General features: G+C 41.5%; 2 protein-coding genes across 2 annotated transcripts; both read right to left on the reverse strand.

Moving 5' to 3' along the window:
• Positions 1-7,244: 7,244 nt before the first annotated feature.
• Positions 7,245-17,726, reverse strand: LOC144459623 (uncharacterized). Its single transcript, XM_078163914.1, has 2 exons — positions 17,445-17,726; positions 7,245-9,596 (listed from the first exon to the last, which is right to left on the reverse strand). Exons 1-2 carry the CDS (start codon positions 17,635-17,637, stop codon positions 8,491-8,493), a joined length of 1,299 nt encoding a protein of 432 aa, XP_078020040.1. The 5' UTR covers positions 17,638-17,726; the 3' UTR covers positions 7,245-8,490.
• Positions 17,727-19,456: 1,730 nt separating this feature from the next.
• LOC144458295 (uncharacterized) lies at positions 19,457-21,367 on the reverse strand. The gene has a single exon (XM_033609405.2). The coding sequence runs from the start codon at positions 21,256-21,258 to the stop codon at positions 20,080-20,082; it is 1,179 nt and encodes a 392-aa protein (XP_033465296.2). The 5' UTR covers positions 21,259-21,367; the 3' UTR covers positions 19,457-20,079.
• Between the last annotated feature and the right edge of the window lie 3,835 nt (positions 21,368-25,202).

Here is a 25,202-nt window from a genome sequence, read left to right on the forward strand (position 1 = left end):
ACCTGTGCTCTCTCACCCTGCTCATCCTTCCACCTCTAACACACTTTTGGATTTGATAAAGATGCCTCCCTTTCTCCTCTCTATCCCACCTTTCTTGCCACATTAGATTGGTCTTTTCCCAGATTGCACATTTAACTTCTGCTTTGCTGATACTGAACTGCATGTCTACATTTCCTTTCTTTAAAGCCCTCTTAGCCAGCTCATCCGCCCTCTCATTCCCCCTCACCCCTACATGCGCTGGAACCCACAGAAACTTTACCTGACCTCCCTGATTGACTATTCTTGTCACTGACTGAAGGACTGAATACAGTATATCTTGACGGCTGTTTGAATAGAAAGACCTTAAGCTTGCTAGTACTGAAGATGAATATGAACATATCAACGTATTATCCAGACCAGCTTTCTCCACCTGCCGTAATGCAACCAGCACTGCCACCATTTCCACTGTGTACACTCCTAACTTATTAGATGTCCTTCTGTTGATTCCAGTTCCTTTTGCTGGTACTGGCACCCCAAATCCTGTCACTTCTGTCTCAGGTTGTTTAGCACCATCTGTGTAAATCTGTGTAAAATCACTATATTCTTTAGTTACAAGAAATCTGAATGCACCCACCAAATCAATTATGCCTTTTTCCTTCCTTTTAGCCTCTAACAAATACCAGTCAGTCTCAGGCCACAACATCCATGAAGCCACCTCTGGATAAACCACTGTTGGGCTTATATTCAAATTGAATACTCCAAATTCTTTTGCCACGTCATTCTCTACTCGCGTAAAGTTTTGCCTCTGGCTCCTCCCATTCTCCCAGCACTCCTGCAAAACTCCTTTTGTGGGGTGAGATTTGATGTGCCCCTGCAAATTAGCCCAGTAATTAGTCATCAGTTGCATCCTTCTTACTTCTAGAGGCATTTCACCCAATTCTACCTGTAGGGCAGGTACTGGTGAAGTCTTAATAGCCCCACTACACACTCTCAGAGCCTGTGCCTGAATCACAACCAACTTCCTCAAGAGAGACTTAGCTGCTGACCCATATTCTACACTGCCGTAGTCAATCACAGACCTCATCAATGCTACATATAGCCTCTTTAGCGCTGAACAGCTTGCCCCCTCATTCCCTTCCAGTCAAACATCTCATCACATTTTGCATTTTCCTTATATTCTCCTGATATGATCTGCCCATGTTAGCCGTGAATCAAAAAGAACTCCCAGAAATTTAAACGTTCCAACCCTTTCTAAAGCTTTTCCATACATCTCCAGCTTCATCCCTTCTTCAATTCTTTTCCTGGTGAAAAATACTGTTTGTGTTTTTTCCACTGAGAACCTGCACCTCCACTCAAACCCCCACTCCACCACCTCATCAATTGCACCTTGAACTTTCCTTATTGCATGCTCCATGTTCCTTCCTCTTTTCCACAAGGCTCCATCATCTGCAAAAAGTGATCTGCCTATATCTGCTGGCACTTTTGAAAATACATCATTGATCATGATGATAAAGAGTAGCGGGCTTATCACACTCCCTTGAGGTGTACCATTTCCAACTTGGATTCCAACGTACTTGGATTTTCCTTCCAAATAGAAGATCCTTTATCTAGTTGAAAACTCTCCCACCAACACCCATCTTGTGTATTTTGATTAACAACCCCTCCTTCCACATCATGTCATAGGCTTTTTCAATATCAAAAAACACTGCAATAACTGATTCTTTATTTGCCTGGGTCTTCCTTATTTCAGATTCTAACCTTATCACCGAGTCCATGGTATTCCTGCCTTTCCTGAAACCACTCTGATAACTCGCCAACACTCCCCTCTTCTCAAGTTCATACGACAACCTTTCCGTTATCATCCTTTCCATTATCTTGCATATATTTGATGTCAACGCTATTGGCCTGTAACTAGTGGGTTTGGATGGATCCTTGCCAGGTTTTCTTATTGGAATCACTACTGCTTCTTTCCAGGCTCCTGGTAACCTTCCCTCCTCCCACACTCAGTTATAAAGATGCAGCAACTTCACTAATGCTCCTTTCCCCAAATGCTTTAACATGATGTAACACACCTGATCTTTCCCTGGAGAGGTTGGTCGTGACCTCTTTATTGCTCTCATCATCTCTGCCAAAGTAAATGGCTCATCAATTACGCCATCTGTATTTTCCTTCCTGTTTAACACACCTGGATGATGACTCATAGTTCTTTCTCTTCTCTGTCTCCCTTCTTCTGACAAATTTTCTGAGCTGTGCACCTTTACAAAAGCCTTGACCATGATCTCTGCCTTTTCCCTGTTGGAGACTGCTGTCTCCTCCTCAGATGTTATGACCGGATAATCCCATTCCCTTCTGTCTCCTCCCATCTTCTTTATCATTCCCCATACCTCTCCCACTGGTGTTGTTCTTCCTAATTCATCGCAGAAATTCCTCCAGCTTGCCCTCTTAGCTTGACGTACTGTTCTTCTCACCACTGCCTGCGCCTTTTTGTACTGAATCAAATTCTGCATGTTATGGGTTCTTTTAACTTGTCTGAATGCTCTATTCCTATTTCTTACAGCCTGATGACATTCTTATGTCCACCATGGTAGCAGCTTCCTGTTCTTCCTGCCTTTACTCCTGGGTATAGCTCCATCTGCTGCCCTTACAATCGCTGATGTTACCTGTTTATTTATTTCATCAATGTCTCCAAGCATATCTATCCTGTTCATTGATTCCTCACTCAACCTCTGGAACTCATCCCACTCTGCTTTTCCAAATACCCACTTTGTGATTCCCCCACTTGCTCTCACTTCCACTCTCTCCCCCACCATGCATAAGGCTGAGTAATGATCGCTGTCTATTGTTGATGCTGTCCAAACTTCCCAGTTACTAATTCCAGCCGAGGTGTTAGATACTAGAGTAATATCTAGTGCTGATTCAGTACCTGCTGTTATGTTTACCCTTGTTCCTCTGCCATCATTCACACACACCAAATCCCTTTCATCCATCAAATCTTCAATGACCTGTCCATTCGTGTCTGTTTGTGGCCCTCCCCACACTGCACTGTGAGCACTGAAATCTGCACACCAAATTACCTTATTTCTCTCTTGTCCTTTTATCCTTAATAGGCTATCCAAATCCAACCTCTTGCATGGGTTATAGTAGTTGATTATAACCACCTTCTCCCCTCTTTTCCATACTTCCACCACTACATATTCCTGGTCCACTCCCCTTTCCAGTAGCCTGTATGGAATGTCTTGTTTGATAAACGTAGCACAACCTCCTCCTCCCCCTTGACTTCTGTCTTTCCTTATCACTGTATATCCATGTACCACAAAGTCTAGATTTGGTTTTAACCATGTTTCCTGCACGCAAATTACATCTGGTTTTTCAGCCATCTCTTTAATGAAATGCTTGAATTCTTGGCCATTAGTCAGTAGGCTCCTGGCATTCCATTGTAGTATGATTACCATAATTAGTATTAACCAACCCATGGTGTTTCCTGACTTGACTGATTAGTGAGGTTATCCCTCACTTCTTCTCATGTCAGTCCCACTAATCCCAAATGATGCACTGCTGCTTTAACAATCAGCTGGATTTTTTTCACTTTTTGACTTCACTTCAGCCGTACTGTTAACCACTCCTGCAATGAATGTTACCAAATCCCTTTTGTCCACATACATCCTGTCATTTGCTCTTTGTTGCAGCTCTCGACCTCCCACTGCTCCTTGATCATCAGTTTCATTGTTCTGTCCCCTTGACACTCTTACAGCTTCTGCATACGATATTCTTCTTTCCACTCTTACTTTTTGGATATTATTCTCCCTTTTCATAACCTCACATCCCCATATGCCACATTATGGTCTCCTCCACAGTTACAACATTTTGGTTGCACCCCTGTTCCACACTTTCCATACTCATGGTCTCCCCCACATCTAGCACACCTCCTCTTCTCCTTACAGTTTTTGGCTATGTGTCCAAACCTTTGACAGTTAAAGCACCTTAACGGCTTTGGTACATAAACTCTCACCGGGTAACTCATAAAACCCAGGAATACTTTCTTGGGTACACTCTCTCCTTCAAACTCAATCAATACAGTTTCGCTATCCTTTTTCATTCCTTCTTTTGTTGTCTTCATTCTTTCCACATTCATTATTTTCCCTCCTTTGAAATTCCTCTGAAGTTCTTCCATACTCACACTCAGTGACACCCCTGTAATCACTCCTTTGCATCCACCACCATTTCGTGCCCCCACCCTCCCTGTGCTTGCCACCTTGATTTTTCCTATCTCTTTCAGTTTGAGTGCCTTCTCAACTTGCTCTCTATTAGCACATCTCACCAATAGATTGCCATCATTCAGGACCTTTGCATATTGTATCTCCCCTATTTCACTTGCCAGAATTGTTGTTAGCACAAAGGGACTGAGCTTCTTCATGCTTTCTTGTGCCTTTTCATTAAACCTTATAATGACAACACAATTCTCAGGTGTCTCCCTCTCAACGCACTCAGCTCCTTCCTCCTCACTGTTATAGCTCTCATCATTGTCTTTCTTCCTTTTAATCCTCCCATTACTCCATCCGCTCGCTCCCCCTTCAAACACCACAATGTGACGTTCCCAACCATAGACATGCGTAGACGCCGCATCGAGTGGGTTTGCCCGTTGCTCCGATACGTCAACGTCGCCGCCATATTGGATGTGGCAAGGCTGCGCTATAAACTAATACAAGTAAATAGACTTAATTTCATAAAGCACCTTTCTACAAAGAAATGTACGTTAATGCCTCTCGTTTATTCATTCACACACGTACTAATATACTTGGGAAACAGTTAGGCACCAGAAACAATGTATTTGATCTTCTCAGATGGCTAAGATAAGAACTTTATTGATCCCACACAGGAGTAATTCACCTTACATCATTTGAACGAGATGGCGGAGAAACAGCGCAAGTGTACCTGTTACATGCATTCTTTGCAATGAAACGCTGTAATTCACATGTCTACGTGACTACAAAGAGTAACGTTAATGATGATTTCCTGCAAGACTGTCATGTTGTAATTAAGTTTATTTCATTCACAACCTGTTGCGTTGTTCAGCGGACTGTCGGTGATGTGTGGCTGTTAAATGTGCAGCTGCTCATTTGCCCATCATTAACTGTCCTGTATGTCATGTGAGTGGAATAATGTTTAACAGCTTGTAGGTGATATTAATTATTAATATTAATTAATAATATTACTTTCATTAATGTTGTTGTAAGCTACTGTCATTACCGTCTGTCCTGCAGCTCTCTCTGTCTCTGTCTCTTTCTGTCTCATTGTGTCATACGGATTACTGTTAATTTATTATGCTGATCTGTTCTGTACGACATCTATTGTACGTCTGTCCGTCCTGGAAGAGGGATCCCTCCTCAGTTGCTCTTCCTGAGCTTTCTACCATTGTTTTCCCCGTTAAAGGGAGTTTTTGCTGAGATTTTCCTGATCAGCTGTGAAGGTCCAAAGGACAGAGGGATGTCGTATGCTGTAAAGCCCTGTGAGGCAAATTGTGATTTGTGATATTGGGCTTTACAAATAAAATTGATTGATTGAGGCAGACTGACAGGTCTGATGTCTTATTCACTCAGCAGCTGACTGTTGAATGATGGCGAGTGGATTTAATAATAGAGATAATAATGATGGTGATAATAATAATGATAATGATGCTCATCACAGTGACAGTGGCAGGGCTACAGACCGTTCTTTAATTGTGATATGTCATGTCATGACATGTCAGCTTCATTAAAACGTATAGCTGCAAATTAAAAGCAACAATAGATGTAAAACACACAGAGACAATACATCTGTGATCGGTTCCCTAATTTAATTTTAACAAGTTTTTCAATCTTCTCCACTTTCTCGTTTTATTTTATGGAAGTGATCAATGTAAGTGCACTTGTCCTAGAACCGCCACAACAGTTTTTATAATGCAGATAACTCTGTTTAGATAAAACCTACAAGCTTCTCTGCCTATGACTTTTCCTAAAAATGTGTCTTTTCTAAAGCCTTTAAGTCACAAAAATGAAACACACTAGACTTCTGAGCATTTATACCTTCAACTGCGGCAGGTCACACAGACCGCTGCTGAAAATTATACATTTTGATAGGCTACATACTGGTAGGTTATACATATTGTAGCGACCCTGCAGTGAATGTTCTGTTGTAATGTCAGTGTTCTGTGAGTTAATGGCATGTTTGGGATTGAATGAGTATAGGTAGGTGGGCGGGGTGCGAGTGTGACGGGGATGAGGGCTGTGTGAGTGCGCGTGCTTGTGTGTTTTGGAGCGAGCTGGAGGGGAGAGCAGCAGTGCATGGTTTGAGTTAACATTCAGCTAAGTCCTTGTTTTGTTGTTTGTTTGGCGTGGTTACGGCCAACAGTAACCTGAGTAATAAATGGTGGTTTGCCGAATAACTGCGTCATCCTTCCACACGTCCTTGCGGACGCTACAATATTGTAAAACTCTGTAAAAGTACACCAAAGCATATTTTCGTTTCCAAATATTTATTTTAAAACAAAACCATTCATACGGTCAATAAAAAAAAACACTTGGTTTATAATAAAAAACAAATGTAATCTCAACAGTGACTGCGTCAGCCGGCGGGACTGCGGCTGAACTGCTTCTCATATTCATTCATTCACTCAAATAAAAGAGAGAGAGTAGAAAAAAAGAGAGTAGCCTATATAGTGTTATAGGTCAGTAGAATCATTTCATTGTTCCAGGGCTCTATTTCCACTGGTTTTAAAACAGCGCTTCTAACAAACAGAGAGATCATTGTACACACTAAAAGCATGAATTTAGCATGATTATAACTTAAATGAAGTTCATTTCAGTCTGCAGTGATGACTGACAGTGTTACTAATTTTACACTGCGATTCCAACACTGCAGCTCCGTGTAACATGAGACACCGGTGTGATGAGAACTAGGAGATAAATTCACACAATACAAATACACTCTCAGCACATTTAATGAAACAACTGATCATATACTTGATTACATATTTGATCTAACACAGATTTTATTGTCACTAATGGTTAAACACTTGTTACTCTTCCTTCTGACATTAAATCATAAACACCATTTAGCTCCACAAAAATCCTAATCCTCGAGCAGCAGGGCTTGATGCTAACTTTTTTCCCCAAGGAGCACATGTGCTCCTAAGTTGAAAAAGTAAAGAGCGCACAAAGAACTTCAGGGGCACAATGTAAATTGATCAAATAATATGTTTTCCATAATAAACGTGATGCAAATAGACATTTACAAGCAAAATTATTTAATGAATTTGTATACAAAATGTACAGAAAGGTAAAATCATCAAGTTTTGAAAAAGTATTGCAATTTGATTTTGTCTTTAAAGTTATTATCTTATATATATTATCTTTGCAATATGATTATCTTATATAATGTTATTACTATACTAAAACATCCTCGAGGTCCTCTGAAACTCTGCAGGACTTATTTCCACCCTGCCCAGCAGCGGTACCGTGGCGAACGGTCTCTAACTGCATGAAATTTAAAAAATTTCAATTTGAGCGCAGGCTGGCGGCACGCAGACGCCGCGGCCCTCTCATGCGCGGCTCAGCTCGCCAGCAGAGTGGTGCGCTCTTGCACCGCGGTAGCACATACACAATGAATGGGTTGGTCGGCGGAGGTCTGCGCTTTGCGCGCTCTGTGTGAAAAGGGCATTATTTCCAGCCAGCCGACAGCCTGGCTGTGGAGAACGGTCCCTAACTGTGGGGAGAATGGAGCAGGCTTCCCCGTAGGTCCGCTGCTTCCTCCACACTTTGACTTATTTTCACGCTGCCGACAGTGGGACTTATATTCATTGTGCCAACAGTGGCTTGGAAAACCACCTATAACCGTGTCACACGGGCAAGAGGGAAGAGGGAAGGCGACTGAAGTGCCTCCAACATTTGTGGTTAGATAATCATATTTTTTTATTGACAAAAATATAGGCTGCTTCGGCTTATTTTTTTATACACACATGTGGCCCTAAATATTTTTTACAGTTCGCACACACCTATTTTTAGTCGCAAATGCGAGTGAAACGTTCACACTGTCGAGCGCTGAGCAGCATGCATGGGAATGAAAAACAATATATTAAAATATATTTCCCAAACTTCAGCTTCTGTTTCCATCTGTGGAGCTGAGCTGCTGGCTGGAGGATCTGCCTCTCTGCTCTCCTCAGTTTGAGTTTGATGAGGCTGTGAGGACTGACAAACAACATCCTGTTGGTTTCTGTGTTGTTTTGGCCAAGTGAATCTTTGGTGACAAACACTACAGTCAGAAGGTTTCTCTCTTACGTGGCTTTTCATACAACTGTGTAACTGTCCAGTTTATGTTTCAGATTTCATGCTGAAAGGTCAATCTCTTATATGAGTTATCATGTGAGTTTTTAAAGCTTTCTACCATGTAAATGATTTTTGTACAAACTGAGCAGCTGAATTATTTTCCTCCATCATGAGTTCTAATATTTGTATATAAAGTTCCACTTTGTCTAAATTACTCCCCACCAATTACACATCTAAATGATTTCTCTCCTGTATGAGATCTCATGTGCACAGTCAGTTTATCATTTCGACTAAATACTTTCCCACACTCAGAGCAGCTGAATGGTTTCTCTCCTGTATGAGTTCTCATGTGACTTTTCAGATGTTCACTTCGTCCAAATGCTTTCCCACACTCAGAGCAGCTAAATAGTTTCTCTCCTGTATGAGTTGTCATGTGTCTTTTCAGATCTCCACTTTGACCAAAGCTTTTCCCACACTCAGAGCAGCTAAATGTTTTCTTTCCTGTATGAGTTCTCATGTGACTCTTCACATCCCAACGGTGACCAAATCTTTTCCCACACTCAGAGCAGCTAAATAGTTTCTCTCCTGTGTGAGTGCTCATGTGTTTCTTCAAATCTCCACTGTAACCAAATCTTTTCCCACACTCAGAACAACTAAATGGTTTCTCTCCTGTGTGAGTTCTCATGTGTTTCTTCAAATCTCCACTGTAACCAAATCTTTTCCCACACTCAGAACAGCTAAATGGTTTCTCTCCTGTATGACATCTCATGTGTATCTTCAAATCTCCTCTGTAATTAAATCCTTTCCCACACTCAGAGCAGCTAAATCTTTTCCCACAAACAATCAAATCACTGACAGGGACTTGATCATTTTTCAGACAGTTTAAACCTGACTGAGGTTCTCTGGTCTCCTTCCAGTCATCACTGTCATCAGTCTCTGGTTCAGAAGACGCTCCAGTCTTGTCTTCAGCCTCAGGTTGTAAATGTGTATCTGGATCTGAGTTCCTGGCTGGTTCTGCTCCTCCACAGTCCTCTCCCTCTGCTTCTGTTTCCATCTGTTCAGTGTGTCTTTCATGAAGCTGTGAGGACTGAGGTTTCTCTTCATCATCTTCACTCTTCACAGGGACAGGAGTGGATGTGAACTTGGTGATATCATCCTCCTCCAGCCCTTGAAGCTGCTCTCCCTCCTGACTGATCCAGAGTTCCTCCTGTTCCTCTTTAATGTGTGGAGGCTCTGGGTCCTCCTGGTCCACACTGGAGCTCCACTCCTGCTGCTCAGGGGGAACCTCTTCTTTAACCACCGACAGCTGCTGGACGTCTGCAGGAAACAGGAAACACACACACACACACACACACACACACACACAAAGATGTTACAGAGAAATGTGGTCGTTCATCCATCCATCCATCCATCCATTTTCATCCGCTTATTCAGGGCCGGGTCGCGGGGGCAGCAGGCCAAGCAAAGCACCCCAGACGTCCCTCTCCGCAGGAATGCTTTCCAGCTCCTCCTGGAGGACTCCAAGGTGTTCCCAGGCCAGACGAGATATGTAATCCCTCCAGCGTGTTCTGGGTCTGCCCCGGGGCCTCCTACCAGTGGGACGTGCACGGGACACCTCCAGGGGAAGGCGCCCTGGAGGATCCTGATCAGGTGCCCGAACCACCTCAACTGACCCCTTTCGATGTGACTGAGCAGCGGCTCTACTGCGGGCTCCCTCTGGATGTCCGAGCTCCTCACCCTGTCTCTAAGGCTGAGCCCAGCCACCCCACGGAGGAAGCTCATTTCCACCGCTTGTATCTGCGATCTCATTCTTTCGGTCACTACCCAGAGTTCATGACCATAGGTGAGAGTTGGGACATTCATTGTTAACCCATTCTTCCCACCTCGTCTATCTGAATTATGTTGCATGGAAGCAGTGGTAAAGCAGTTAACAGGGCAGTTAACACATTTCCCTGCAAGACGGGGAGATGACGTAGCAAGATGGCGGGCTGGTTTGAGCCTGGAGCAGAGCATTGCTAACATTTACTTCGACAAAAGTTCTTAATAATTCCTCTGAAAAGTTTGACTAAGAGTGATAAGAGACTAAGCAGCACAGGGAGCAAGCGAGTCTTTTGGTGTAACTGTAACTGCCTCGTATTTGAATAAAACGCACATTTGTAACCTACGAGGAAGCGGTGGAGGGATGGCGTCTGTGCCGCGTGGTGGCAAAACAACTCACTCTAACCCAAGAAGTAACCCAAACCCCAGAGAACCCAACAAGGTACCGACGGGGAAAGGCTCTGTGGATGAGGAGAACTACGAGGCCGAGGACAAAGAGAAGTTGGGCCGGGCGCAGCAGTCTGGTGCGCGAACAAAAGACAAAACCGCGTACACAAAGTCCGGTGCCGGTCACAGCGGTGGAGCTGAGGGAACACCACCAAGGTGGAAGAAACCCAAGGCTGTGAAACATGGAACATTCCTCTCCAACAGGTATGAGACAAGTGAGGAGGAGGAGGTTGTGATTAAAGGCATGAGAGGTGAAGAAGAAGATGAAGCAATGCACGCAGACATAGTGGCTGCAATTGAAGCTGAATCGGACTCAGTCCTGGCTAATTTCGGCACTGAAGACCTGGCTAAAGTCGTGTTGAATATCATTAAAGCAGCCATGCCAGCAATAGTCAAAGCGGTACAGAAGCAACTCAGCGCATCAGTGGACTGTTCAAGCTTGACAAATGCAAATTGGAAAGCAGGTATAAAGAGGATGAACTTGAACAGTACAGTCGGAAAGAAAACGTCCGCATCAATGGGATTGAGGAAACTGATGAAGAGACGGAGGACCAACTCGTGGAGAAGGTGTGTCAACTCGCTGCAGCGGCAGGTACAACTGTTACTGAAAAGGACATCTCCACAGCACACTGTTTGGGAGGCGCAAAAAAGCAAGGCAAGATCAGACCTACAATTGTCAGATTTGTGAGCAGGAGGAAAAAAGCGGAATTGATGAGGAATAAATCAACGCTGAGGGAAAAGGAAGAGCACAGGGATATCTTCATCAGCGATGATCTCACACGTCTGAGATATAGGCTCTTTTGGTATGCTAAGGAGAAATGCCAACACACATTTATCAGGGAAGGCAGAGTCATCTGTAAACTTGATGGCTGATATGTTACAATCCACACCCCTGATGACCTGTTCCAGATAGGATATGACTGTGTGGATTATAAAGACTTTGGCATTGACGTGTAGGACAGATACGGAGCACAGACAGAGGAAACCGCATCTTCATCCGCTAGGAGGGCGCATCACACTGGGTTGCGGATTCTTACCCTGAACGTCTGTGGGATCCGAAGTAAGTTAGAGACTCCTGATTTTGTTGAGACTTGTAAAAGCTATGATATATTGTGCTTCAGTGAGACAAAAACTGATGATACTGACACAACGGAGTTGCTGGACAAGTTCAAAAGGATGGGTTTCCAAATGTTCATTAGCAACAGACACAGGTACACAAACTGGCGCCCTGGTGGAGTGATAACTGCTGTGAGTAAAAAAATTGTTGATAAATGTGTGCAAAAATTGATAAATAGTGACTTATGTGTATGTCTGAAAATAAATAAGCATTTGCTCAAATATGACAAAGATCTTGTAATCTTAGCTGTATATATTCCTCCATATAAAACTAGATATTCCAATGTAGGCATGTTTGATGAACTGGGGCAAATCATTCTTGATATTGGGACTAAAAGTAATTATTTCTTAATATGTGGCGATATGAATGCCCACACCCAAGAAAGGGACGATTTTGTTGAAGTTGATGGTGATAACTGGAACTGGAGACATTGGTAATTATGGCAGTGCACTGCTAGAGTTGTGCAGAAATCTTACATTCTGTATATTAAACGGTAGATGTGGTGATGATATGAATATTGGGAAGGCAACCACGGTTGAAGACAGTGTAATTGATTATATGATAGGTTCTCCATTTGTCTGGAGCAAGGCTAGTGGTTGCTGTGTTCATGAGTTTTATCCCTTGTTCTCTGATAAACATCGTATGGTGGAAGTTGTTTTGGATGCGAATTTTGATAAGGATTATTTACAAACAGAAGGCCAGAGTACAGACCAGTTAATTCCCTCAGTTGTAAACTTTGAAAATCGAGTGCTTATTGGCAAATGGGATAAAAACAAGGTAGATGAGTTTGTAAGAAATATTCAGCCTGATAAGGTGGATAAACTGCTGCTCAATCTAGATAATTTATCAGTGGATGGAATTACAAAGGAGATCTGTAGTATCATGATTAATAGTGCAGTGATTACATTTCCTAAAAACATGGTAGTGGTAAAAACTAGAAATGTCTATAAACCCAGTAAAATGCAGCATGGTTTAACAAGGGATACAAACTAAGAGGGCAAGAATACCTAAAAGCAAAGAAAATACATAAGTTACATAGAAATGAGGCCAGTACTGAAAGTGTAAAGCTAAAAAGTAAAGAATATAAGAAAGAGTTGTTTAAAGCTCAGAGGGCCTGTAGGATTGAATTTAAGAGGGAGCTGTTGAATGTAAAGTCCAAAAATCCAAAACTTTTCTGGAAGATGCTTAATGGTTCTATCAGAAACAATGAGAACTGTCCAATTTCACCTGAAGTTTTTTATGAGCATTTCAAAAGATTATCTGACTGGGAAGTACAAATGACTGAGGTGCTTGAAGGTGATTGTGCTGAACACACTCATGATAGTAACGTCCTAAATTCTAGTATTACCGAACATTAAATTAAGGAGGTTATTGTAAAATTAAAAACTGGAAAAGCAGCAGGAACTGAGCGGACCCTAAACGAGTATATCAAAAGTACTGCAAGCATTTTTATACCATTATATGTTTCTTTATTTAATAAGATCCTTGACACTGGTATTTTCCCTGAGGACTGGGCAGTTGGTCTGATTGTGCCAATCTTTAACAAAAAAGGAGATGCTGCAGATTGCGATAATTATAGAGGCATCACACTTTTGAGTTGTTTGGGTAAACTATTTACGAATATACTAAACACAAGACTGCTTAAGTTCTGTGAGGACAATTCTACCCTGAGGGAAAACCAGGCAGGATTTAGAAAGAGCTATTCCACCACTGATCATTTGTTTTTGTTGAAACATGTCATTGATCTATTTTGTTTCAAAAAGAGGAGACTATTCTGTTCCTTTATTGATTACAGTAAGGCTTTTGATTCAGTCTGGAGGGATGCTCTCTGGTATAAATTGCTAAAAGCAGGTGTTAAGGGTAAATTCCTGGACGTAGTAGTGAACATGTATAAAAACATAAAATCGTGTGTTTTTGTAAATGCAATTAAGTCAGAATTTTTTTGTAAGTTTAGCAGGTGTTAGGCAGGGCGAAAATCTATCTCCATTGCTGTTTGCACTGTTTATTAATGACTTAGAGGATTATCTGATATGTAATGGCTGTCAGTCTATTAACTTTGATGATGAAATGATTGATAATTATATGCAACTTATGGTACTGTTGTACGCAGATGATACAATTGTCATGTCTACTTCAAAGGAGGGGCTACAGAAAGTAACAGACTTGATGTGTGGTTTCTGTGAGAAATGGAAACTGAAGATCAATAGCGAAAAAACTAAGGTCACAGTGTTTGGACCCAGAAAAGCTGACACCAGCAATCTAAAGTTTGTTTGTAATGGAGAAGATTTAGAAGTTGTTCATTGTTTTAAACATCTGGGGATCACTATGAACTATAATGATTCATTTAAAATTGCTATTGATGAGTTGTGTAAGCAGGCGTCTCGTGCTATGTATGCCCTCCTTTGTAAAAGTAGAACACATGACCTACCTGTAGATGTCACACTAGACCTCTTTGACAAGTTGGTTTCACCAGTCATGTTACATGCATGTGAGGTTTGGGGATTTGAAAAAATTGATGCGCTAGAAAAACTACATCTCAAATTCCTCAAATATATTCTAAAAGCTAAAACATCAACATGTAATAACATGGTCTATGGTGAGCTGGGGAGGTATCCACTGTGTATCGCAGTCAAAAAGAGAGTTATCGGTTATTGGGGGAGGCTGATTGAAGGTAAAGAAAGTAAATTAAATAGGATAATGTACGAATGTTTATTTAGACTGTATAATTTAAATGTATTTGTGTCTCCATGGATCCTGCAAGTGAAGCGGATACTGGATTATTGTGGTCTGTCTTATCTCTGGCTGTCTCAAGCATGTAGTAACAGTGGCTGGTTGAAATCAAGTGTCGAACAGAGACTTAAAGATCAGTTTCTGCAAAAATGGCAAAGTGAACTTTATAGTGTGACATCATGTGATATTTATGTTGAGTTTAAACAAGAATTTATGTTAGAAAAGTATTTATTGTGTGAAAATCAAAAGTACAGACAGGCCATCTATAATTTCAGGACGAATAATACCAGAATCCCAAAAGTCACTGGAAGATATAAAGGTCTGGATAGAAGCCAGAGGTTTTGTAATCTTTGTAATGATAACTGTATTGGCGATGAGTTTCACATCCTGTTTGAGTGTAAAAATGTAAGTACAGTCAGGTCCATAATTATTTGGACAATGATACAGTTGTCATGATTTTGGCTCTGTACACCACCACAATGGGTTTTAAATGAAACAATGAATACCTGCTTAAAGTGCAGACTCTCAGCTTTCATTTAAGGCTGTTTTCAAAAATGTAGTATGAACCGTGTAGGAATGACAACCATTTCTTCACACAGTCCCCCGACTTTAAGGGCTCATAAGTATTTGGACAAACTAACATAATCATCAATTAAACAGTCAGTTTTAATACTTGGTTGCAAATCCTTTACAGTCAATGACTGCCTGAAGTGTTGGACACATAGGCATCATCAGATGCTGGGTTTCTTCCCTGGTGATGCTCTGCCAGCCCTTTACTGCAGCCGTCTGCACTTCCTGCTTGTGTTTTGGGTGTTTTGCCCTCAGTTTTGGCTTCAGCAAGAGAAACGCATGCTCAGTTGGATTCAGGTCAGATGATATGACTTGGCCATTGCAGAACATTCCACTTATTTGCCTTAAAAATGCTTCAGGTCAATGTCCATCTGCACTGTGAAGCATTGTCCAATGAGTTTTGAAGCATTTGGTTGAATCTGAGCAGATAATGTAGCCCCAAACACTTCAGCTTTCATCCTGCTGCTCTTGTAAGCAGTCACATCATCAATAAATACAAGAGAACTAGTTCCACTGGCAGCCATACATGGCCATGACATAACAGTACCTCCACCATGCTTCACTGATGAGGTGGTGTGCTTTGGATCATGAGCAGTTCCTTCCCTTCTTCCTTCTCTTGTCTTCCCATCATTCTGGTAGTTGATCTTTGTTTTATCTGTCCATAGTATGCTGTTCCACAACTGTACAGGCTTTTTAGATGGTTTTTGACAAACTCTAATCTGGCCTTCCGTTTTTAAGGCTAACCAATGGTTTGCATCTTGTGATAAACCCTCTGTATTTATTCTAGTGAAGTCTTGTCTTGCTTACAAGAGCAGCAGGATGAAAGCTGAAGTGTTTGGGGCTACATTATCTGCTCAGATTCATCTAAATGCTTCAAAACTCATTGGACGATGTTTCACAGTGCAGATGGACATTGACCTGAAGCATATTGCAAAAGCAACCAAAGACATTTTTAAGGCAAAGAAGTGGAATGTTCTGCAATGGCCAAGTCATATCATCTGACCTGAATCCAATTGAGCATGCGTTTCTCTTGCTGAAGCCAAAACTGAGGGCAAAACACCCAAAACACAAGCAGGAAGTGCAGACGGCTGCAGTAAAGGGCTGGCAGAGCATCACCAGGGAAGAAACCCAGCATCTGATGATGTCTATGTGTCCAACACTTCAGGCAGTCATTGACTGTAAAGGATTTGCAACCAAGTATTAAAACTGACTGTTTAATTGATGATTATGTTAGTTTGTCCAAATACTTATGAGCCCTTAAAGTCGGGGGACTGTGTGAAGAAATGGTTGTCATTCCTACACGGTTCATACTACATTTTTGAAAAAAGCCTTAAATGAAAGCTGAGAGTCTGCACTTTAAGCAGGTATTCATTGTTTCATTTAAAATCCATTGTGGTGGTGTACAGAGCCAAAATGACGACAACTGTATCATTGTCCAAATAATTATGGACCTGACTGTATAATGAAACTCAGACAAAAACTTATGCCAAAGTATTATATAAATCGTCCATCTATGACTAAGTTAATTTTGTCATTACAATCCAATGAGCTCAAAGTTATTTATAAATTATTATGCCTTTTTGAAGAGCGTCCTTTTTTAATTTAAGTAATACATTTATTTTGTTTTCGTTGCAGGGATGAGAGAATTTGTACAGCCTTGCTACTAGCCATTTTTGTATAATTGTTTTCGTATAGCTGTGCTCCATACCATGTGATCATGGTCGTGAGTTAAATAAATAAATGAAAAAAATGAAAAGGAACTGTTTAGACTGTTTAGTTGTGCTCTCTTACATTCAATGTCCGATAGTGAATGTATCAATGTATCAACCAGAGCTGCAGCAAGTACCCTCTGCCTGTCCATTTTAGTAACTAGCTACTACTTACCGTGGAAAAAACAAAACAAACAAAAAACACGGTAGAATGATGACAGGGAAAGGTTAGCGTAAGGACGTCACGGGGTGGTTGCCTGGCAACAATATATAAGACACACATATATCACACACTCAGAATAGATGACTAAACACTATGTCCAATGTACTCTGATTTAATTCTACCATCTAGTGGACACGAATACAATGTACCGAATACTGTTACATCAGCTTCCCCTCCGAAACTGGTGAAATGGCTGCACCCAATAGTAAACGTCTTGGTACGTCAGAAATGTACCTGTTAACAGGCAATTAACCTGTTAACAGGCTATTTCTGTCGTCTTAATGTGTATTTGACGCGTTAAGACGGACGACAAAACAGACGTTTAGAACCCTTCCGGATTCCATAAGACAACAACACCGGAAAAGCTAACGACACCACAGAAGCTAACGACACCACAGAAGCTAACGACACCACAGAAGCTAACGACACCAGAGAAGCTAACGACACCAGAGAAGCTAACGCGGCGTATAAACATCGACAGACTGAATATTTATTGAACAAACCTGCAGTTATATTATTAATAATGAACTTGTAATGTTTAATGAACAAACCTGCTCTGTGTAACCGAAGCTGAGGGTTGAAAACAGCGTCCAGTAGTTTCCGTTGTCGCTCGTTCTCCTCTTTTGATCGACAAAGTTCCTCCTCGTACTCTGCTATCGTTCTTTCAACCAGCCCAAATATCTCTTCAGCAGCCGCAGTTAGTCGCTGCTTCACAAACGCTCTCAGCATTTGGACTTTAGACATGTTCACACTTTAAAAACACAACAAAGACACTCTGCTAACACACCTTTCTACCAGACGCCATCTTGTTCAAACAGTGTGACGTTCGCAACAATAAAGAGTACAGCTTCCGGTAGAGATGAGTTCATGGGCTTCAAAATAAAAGTCCAGAAGTGTTACATGGAATTGCCGGGTACTGTTGGGCTCACGCAGAAAAACACATGCAGGAAGATAAATGATTAAAATAAACTTTTTTGAAAGAATTACATTTATCGAACTGGAAGGTTCATTTTTTAAACGTGGAAAATAAAGCTTCAAAACATTTCACAGCAAAGGGTCCAAAAAGGTTGTTTAATAAACTGGTAAACACTGTGAATGGCTAACTTTAAAGTTGTCTGTGAGATTCTTCTCATGTCGAATTATAAAATAGTTGTTTCCCCTTCAGGCAGGATCAGGACATAGAGGAAAAAGAAAAGCATTCATCCTCAAAACATATATCAGACCTGAAGTCTCCCTCCTTCAGTTTCAACTTTAACAGGAAACATCACTTAAATGGAAGGATGCATTCCAGGAGGCTGTGCTACGAAGCAGGATTTGGAGTTAGTGAGGTAACTTCGGGGTTAACTCTGGGTTTTCAGTACTACAAAGCTGGTCCTCTTTTACTGGGATGTATCACTGTGGTAAGTTATGCTGGACAGCTAACCTGCTCCAGAGCAGGTTAACTTCTACGGATCTGATCACACTGACCAATCAGATCACTGAAGGAAAATGTATCCATGGGCAAAAGTGCAGACTCTCAAATAAAAGAGAGAGAGTAGAAAAAAAAGAGAGTAGCCTATATAGTGTTACAGGTCAGTAGAGCTACTAACAAACAGAGATCATTGTACACACTAAACGCATGAATTTAGCATGATTATAACTTAAATGAAGTTCATTTCAGTCTGCAGTGATGACTGACAGTGTTGCTAATTTTACACTGCGATTCCATCACTGCAGCTCAGTGTAACATGAGACACCGGTGTGATGAGAACTAGGAGATAAAAGATATAACTTCTTTTGTGTGACATATTCAGAGCGGCTTTGTCATCATCCAACTAAATAGAAAAATACTCACTCTATACTAATTTCATATATTTTAACATCTTCGCATATTTTAAATCTTGGCCTGTGTTTAATATTGGACAATGATTTCCAGTTCCAATTCTTTCTACATCTTCCGTTATAAAAACACAGGCTGCTGTTTCCATTTTACACTGATGAATCTTCACTGTCCCGAGAAGCTGTTGTTGTGGCAAAATCTCTGGTCCAAATCTCAAGAACGCTTTGTAAAAACTCTTGGTCGAACAATGGAGTCACCAAATTACATGGAATAAAACTTTTGCTGGAGCAAGTTCGGATACAAAAGACTTTTATTTTGTAGTAAATACACACACACACAAACACACACACACAGAAGCCCAGCCAGAGAACCCCCGGATCCTTGACAAAAATCTGCCAACTTAATGATTTCTTACATACCCAGATAGCCCCTTCCTCAGGCCACACTTTTCTTTAAACTCCAACCAACACCAGTAAATTTCCACTTCAAATACGAAGGCTCTTCCAGTCAGAATAAATTGTAGTTAATTAGGTCCTATGAGTCCAGAGTGAGCGTGGCTTATCACCAGCTGAGCATGACTTCGTTATAATATGTGTCAGGATCTCAATGGAAAGTCTTAGCTTCTCCCCTGCATGCAGCTCTACTCCTGGAGAGAACCCTTCCTTTCCTCCTCTCTCTTGAGCAGTGCGAACTGGTTTTTCCTTTTATTTTTCTGAGGACACATAGTTTATGGCTTCAGGGGCCTTTTTCCAGATCTGATTTTAGTTTTGATTCACACAGTACAAATACACTCTCAGCACATTTATTGAAACAAGTGACCATATACTTGATTACATTGTTGATTTAACACAGATTTTATTGTCACTAATGGTTAAACACTTGTTACTCTTCCTTCTAACATTAAATCATAAACACCATTTAGCTCCACAAAAATCCTAATCCTCTGAGCAGCATGCGTGGGAATGAAAAACAATATATTAAAATATATTTCCCAACCTTCAGCTTCTGTTTCCATCTGTGGAGCTGAGCTGCTGGCTGGAGGCTCTGCCTCTCTGCTCTCCTCAGTTTGAGTTTGATGAGGCTGTGAGGACTGACAAACAACACCCTGTTGGTTTCTGTGTTGTTTTGGCCAAGTGAATCTTTGGTGACAAACACTACAGTCAGAAGGTTTCTCTCTTACGTGGCTTTTCATACAACTGTGTAACTGTCCAGTTTATGTTTCAGATTTCATGCTGAAAGGTTAATCTCTTATATGAGTTTTTAAAGCTTTCTACCATGTAAATGATTTTTGTACAAACTGAGCAGCTGAATCATTTTCCTCCATCATGAGTTCTAATATTTGTACATAAAGTTCCACTTTGTCTAAATTACTCCCCACCAATTACACATCTAAATGATTTCTCTCCTGTATGAGATCTCATGTGCACAGTCAGTTTATCATTTCGACTAAATACTTTCCCACACTCAGAGCAGCTGAATGGTTTCTCTCCTGTATGAGTTCTCATGTGATTCTTCAGATGTTCGCTTCGTCCAAATACTTTCCCACAGTCGGAGCAGCTAAATAGTTTCTCTCCTGTATGAGTTCTCATGTGTACCTTAAGAGTTCCACTTTGACTAAATCTTTTCCCACACTCAGAGCAGCTAAATGGTTTCTCTCCTGTATGAGTTCTCATGTGGACTTTAAAAGTTCCACTCTGACCAAATCTTTTCCCACACACAGAGCAGCTAAATGGTTTCTCTCCTGTATGAAATCTAATGTGTACTGCCAAATCTCCACTGTGACCAAATCTTTTCCCACACTCAGAGCAGCTAAACGTTTTTTCTCCTGTATGAGTTCTCATGTGTTTTTGCAGATTTTCACACTGACCAAATCTTTTCCCACACTCAGAGCAGCTAAATGGTTTCTCTCCTGTATGCGATCTCATGTGTACCCTCAAAAGTCCACAGTAACTGAATCTTTTCCCACACTCAGAGCAGCTAAATGGTTTCTCTCCTGTATGAGATCTCATGTGTACTGCCAGATTTCCCCTGAGGCCAAATCTTTTTCCACACACAGAGCAGCTAAATAGTTTCTCTCCTGTGTGAACTCTCATGTGTACCTTAAGAGTTTTCTTGTAACCAAATGTTTTCCCACAAACAGAGCAGTTAAATGGTTTCTCTCCTGTGTGAGAGCTCATGTGTGTCTTCAAATCTCCACTGTAACCAAATCTTTTCCCACACTCGGAGCAGCTAAATGGTTTCTCTCTTGTATGTGATCTCATGTGCACCTTCAGATTTCCACTGTGACCAAATCTTTTCCCACACTCGGAGCAGCTAAATCGTTTCTCACCAGCAATCAAATCACTGACAGGGACTTCATCATTTTCCAGAGAGTTTAAACCTGACTGAGGTTCTCTGGTCTCCGTCCAATCATCACTGTCGTCAGTCTCAGGTTCAGAAGACTCTCCAGACTTGTCATCAGTCTCAGGTTGTAAATGTGTATCTGGATCTGAGTTCCTGGCTGGTTCTGCTCCTCCACAGTCCTCTCCCTCTGCTTCTGTTTCCATCTGTTCAGTGTGTCTTTGATGAAGCTGTGAGGACTGAGGTTTCTCTTCATCATCTTCACTCTTCACAGGGACAGGAGTGGATGTGAACTTGGTGATATCATCCTCCTCCAGCCCTTGAAGCTGCTCTCCCTCCTGACTGATCCAGAGTTCCTCCTGTTCCTCTTTAATGTGTGGAGGCTCTGGGTCCTCCTGGTCCACACTGGAGCTCCACTCCTGCTGCTCAGGGGGAACCTCTTCTTTAACCACCGACAGCTGTTGGATGTCTGCAGGAAACAGTAAACACACACACGCACACACACACACACACACACACACACACAGATGTTACAGAGAAATGTTGCTGTTCATTCACATCACAGCTCAAAAACTCCTTACTGAACTTCTACAGATCTCTGAGCATCAAACAGCTTCACAGTGTTCACTCAGCTGTGTCAGAGTGAGTGAGGCTGAGTCATTAATATATACTGTTACTCTTGTCATGTCTGGAGGCTACAGTGTGGCTCTTTATTTGCTCAGTCTAAAGTGAATTATGTGAGAATGATTGTCCATAGGATGGGAGAGTTTGCTGTGAGTCAAGTTTGATTACTGGCAGCCTGAGTAATAGTGTTGGGTACCGAAACTCGGTACTTTTTGTACTTGGTACCGATTCACGTCTGTACTACCGAGTAGTGATTCACTTAAAATAAATCTGTGCCAAATTTCGGTACCTGAGGTGGAGGCGGAGCGAGAGAGCATCACTCGCACCTCAGACTCAGCAACAATGGCGACAAAAAAAATGTGCAGACAAAAGTTAATGTGCAGGACTGTTCCTAAATGTTTTCAATAAAATGTTGAAACTGAGAAGTTTAGACTATGGGCCCAAACGACGCATAATGCGTCCAAATTCACACCCGTTCTTCTCTGTGGATTTTCTCCGCGACCGTACGTCATAGTGAGAAGCTATGGCCAAGAGCTTGTCGGTAGTCCAATGTTTTCACAGCAAAAAAAAATTGATAAAGTTACAATAAAATGATGTATAACAGAGCTTTCATAAAGCTTTGCACACACATTACTGTTGGATGGATTACTCGCGAATGCAGGCTCGCACAGAAATGCCACGCATATCACATGAAAGCGCAGGACCACACACATCATTGTGCTGTCATCCCATCACGCTATAAATCCAGATTAATTGTCTACAAAATAAAAACCTGACGAATTTTTTACAATCCATTATACAGATCTTGTTATCAGTCACTTCATATAGTGAGGAATATCGTATCTTACTAGAGCCCTGCACGGGACTGTTTTCTTCAACCCGCTCCTGCCCGCTCCCGCTGAATTTCTGACCATTACCACCCGCAACCGCAAAGTGTGTATTACACTCCCACCTGCTCCCGCAATGTGTATGTCCACTCCCACCCGCACCCGCAAAACTCTGAGAATTTATGCCTGCACAATAATAGAGATGCATTGATTTTGTGTCTTCTCCAGTCCCGCAGGAGAAAACACGTCAATTTATAGGCTATTAATAAAGAGATTCATGGGGCTGTTTGTTTCGTTTCCCTGGTCTTTATGTCTTTTGAAGCACTGGTCAGGAATAGCGCTCCCATTTCGTTGTCTTCATTTAGTTTTTAATGAAATAAAGGCTGTTTCATATTCTATTCTCCTCCTCCTCTGTATTTTATTTATTTTTCTGACTTTATATAATCATGCAGTGATTGAGGTTAAGGCAGGCCTGGCGCCAGGATGAAGTTACTGAGGGGGCGGTTAAAAATTACGAGGGGGCAAAACTTTATTATGCAACATAGGTTCACAGTGAGTTATAAAGAGCGCGCAGCCGTGCGTAATTGTCACGCGTAATGACAGCTCATCGCCGTGAAACACAATAAACTGCACGTCATATTTGTCTCATGACAGATAGAGCTTACAGACAGACAGGTGGAGCAAGCGGCAAATTGGTATGAAAGCTGGTTCAGGGCATATTTGTCCATTTATGAATAAATATAGAGTGGAAACGATTATGCATGTGCACCATGATCCCGCAGACGTTTTTTTTAGCCGCCCGTTCCCGCCCACAGCAAAGTCCAAACCGCCCACTCCCGCAATATTTGCGTTGGGTCCGGCAGGACCCAGTCCCAATGCTGCCCTCTATATCTTACCACACCTTAGGCTTGCGTGTGTTTCTCCCTGTCTATCCACATTTGTAGTCAAGATGAAAATATCTCCATATTGTCCAGTTGACACTCCATCAAACTTTGTATGACAAGACCAGCCACTTCACCTTTGCGCACCCAGACAACTGTAGCCTAATTATGCATGCATGACAGGGCCGTAGTCACCATATACATTGAGGGGGACACGTGCCCCCCCACCAATGCCCAAAATGTCCCCCCAATATATAACTGAAACTGAAAAACAAATATTATCTTGGAGGACATCATTGCACTTGGTTGACTATTTTTCTATGATCTTAGATGTAAATATTGCATGTTTCTTTCAGATAAAACACATTTTTTGACTTGTGAATGAGTCAATGGAATTTCTTGCAATAATGAAAAAATACTGGCAATCATGTCCGCCTGGCACAAACCACATGTTTTGGACAACTGTGAGGTGACAGAATGTCCCACCATCATGGTTCTTATATTGCCAGATTCCAGAGAGTCTCCTCTCTTCATATATGGCAGGATATGTCAACTTGCTATGGTGAGATACATGTAAAAATGTAAGAATTTAGGCACACAGATTTGTTTTTTTTCATTGATATAAAAATTAATATAAAATACAGGCACATAGAAGGACATGAAATAATGGCAAATCTGGTTAGCCCAGATTGTCCTGAACCCCCCCCCCCCCAAGATATAGCATGTGTATATAGCCTTTATAATGACTGTGATATGAGCTTAAAAGCAAAGGCAGTAAAAATACCCCAAAAAGGGCTAGGGCCCATAGGGTTAAAAAGTACTGAAATAAGGTACTGTTTGGTACCGGTACCGAATTCCAGATACCAGTACAGTATCGGTTCAATTACGAACGGTACCCAACCCTACTGAGTAAATAAGTTGCTGTTAGTACATCAACTCAAGTACTACTGGTTCGTTTACTTCACTCGAGAATTTCTGAAAAGTGTATGAGAGTGAGGCAGAGCCGATTAGGACTGGGTATCGCCACTGATTTCCTGCATCGATTCAATTTCAATTCAAGGGGTCTTGATCCAAATCAATTTGACTGGAGATTTTTCAGTTACAAGACCAGTCCCTCCAGGATCTCGCAACAGAAAAACCTTGAATTTGCAGCCAGTTTTGTCAAAAATTGCGATAACATTGTAGCAAATTACAAAAATTGACAGTCAGGAGAAAAAATTAAAAAAAAATTAAACTACTGCCTCCAAAAAATAAGTTATGTAATCATTTGCTATAAAAATCATACTGAATATTACAACAACAGCTGCAAATGTTTCAGTTCTCTTGTTTAGTTTTATTTAATTAGTTTCAAAACATGGACTCCAATAAAGTTGCAAAAAATTCAGAGAATATTGTAGCCCTCAAACCAGACAGTGTGACTGTAAAACAACATGTAAGCTACATCTTCTGTAAACATAACATTTCAATAAATTCAACACATATTTTCTGCATTTAAACAGTGCAAACCCTGCAAATATAGGACAGACAAGTGTGAAGGGGGGAGAGAGAGAGGGACTGACATGCAGCAAAGGGCCACAGGCTGGAGTCGAACCCGGGCCACTGCGGCAACAGACTTGTACATGGGGCACCTGCTTTGTGCAGATTTCTTAAAAGAAAACTACGATCAAATTAGTTTAAGAATAGCTCTCCTGCTCTGGATCCAAGTATAAAAAAGAGTCACAGTGCTGCATGCCCTGCCCCAGACAAGCAGCAAAAGTCCAGTCACAACTGGATAGCAGGTTTTGACCCAGCTTGGCTGTCAGAGGGGAAATACTCCCC

This window comes from Epinephelus lanceolatus, chromosome 22 (assembly GCF_041903045.1).
Source record: "Epinephelus lanceolatus isolate andai-2023 chromosome 22, ASM4190304v1, whole genome shotgun sequence".
NCBI lineage: Eukaryota > Metazoa > Chordata > Actinopteri > Perciformes > Serranidae > Epinephelus > Epinephelus lanceolatus.

Excerpts from the sequence above, each read along its gene's own strand:
- LOC144459623 (XM_078163914.1), bottom strand. The coding sequence starts at position 17,637 with ATGTCTAAAGTCCAAATGCTGAGAGCGTTTGTGAAGCAGCGACTAACT. Across the intron at positions 9,597-17,444 it reads GCTTCGGTTACACAGAGCAG|ACGTCCAGCAGCTGTCGGTG; the intron begins GTTTGTTCATTA and ends TGTTTCCTGCAG.
- LOC144458295 (XM_033609405.2), bottom strand. The coding sequence starts at position 21,258 with ATGGAAACAGAAGCAGAGGGAGAGGACTGTGGAGGAGCAGAACCAGCC.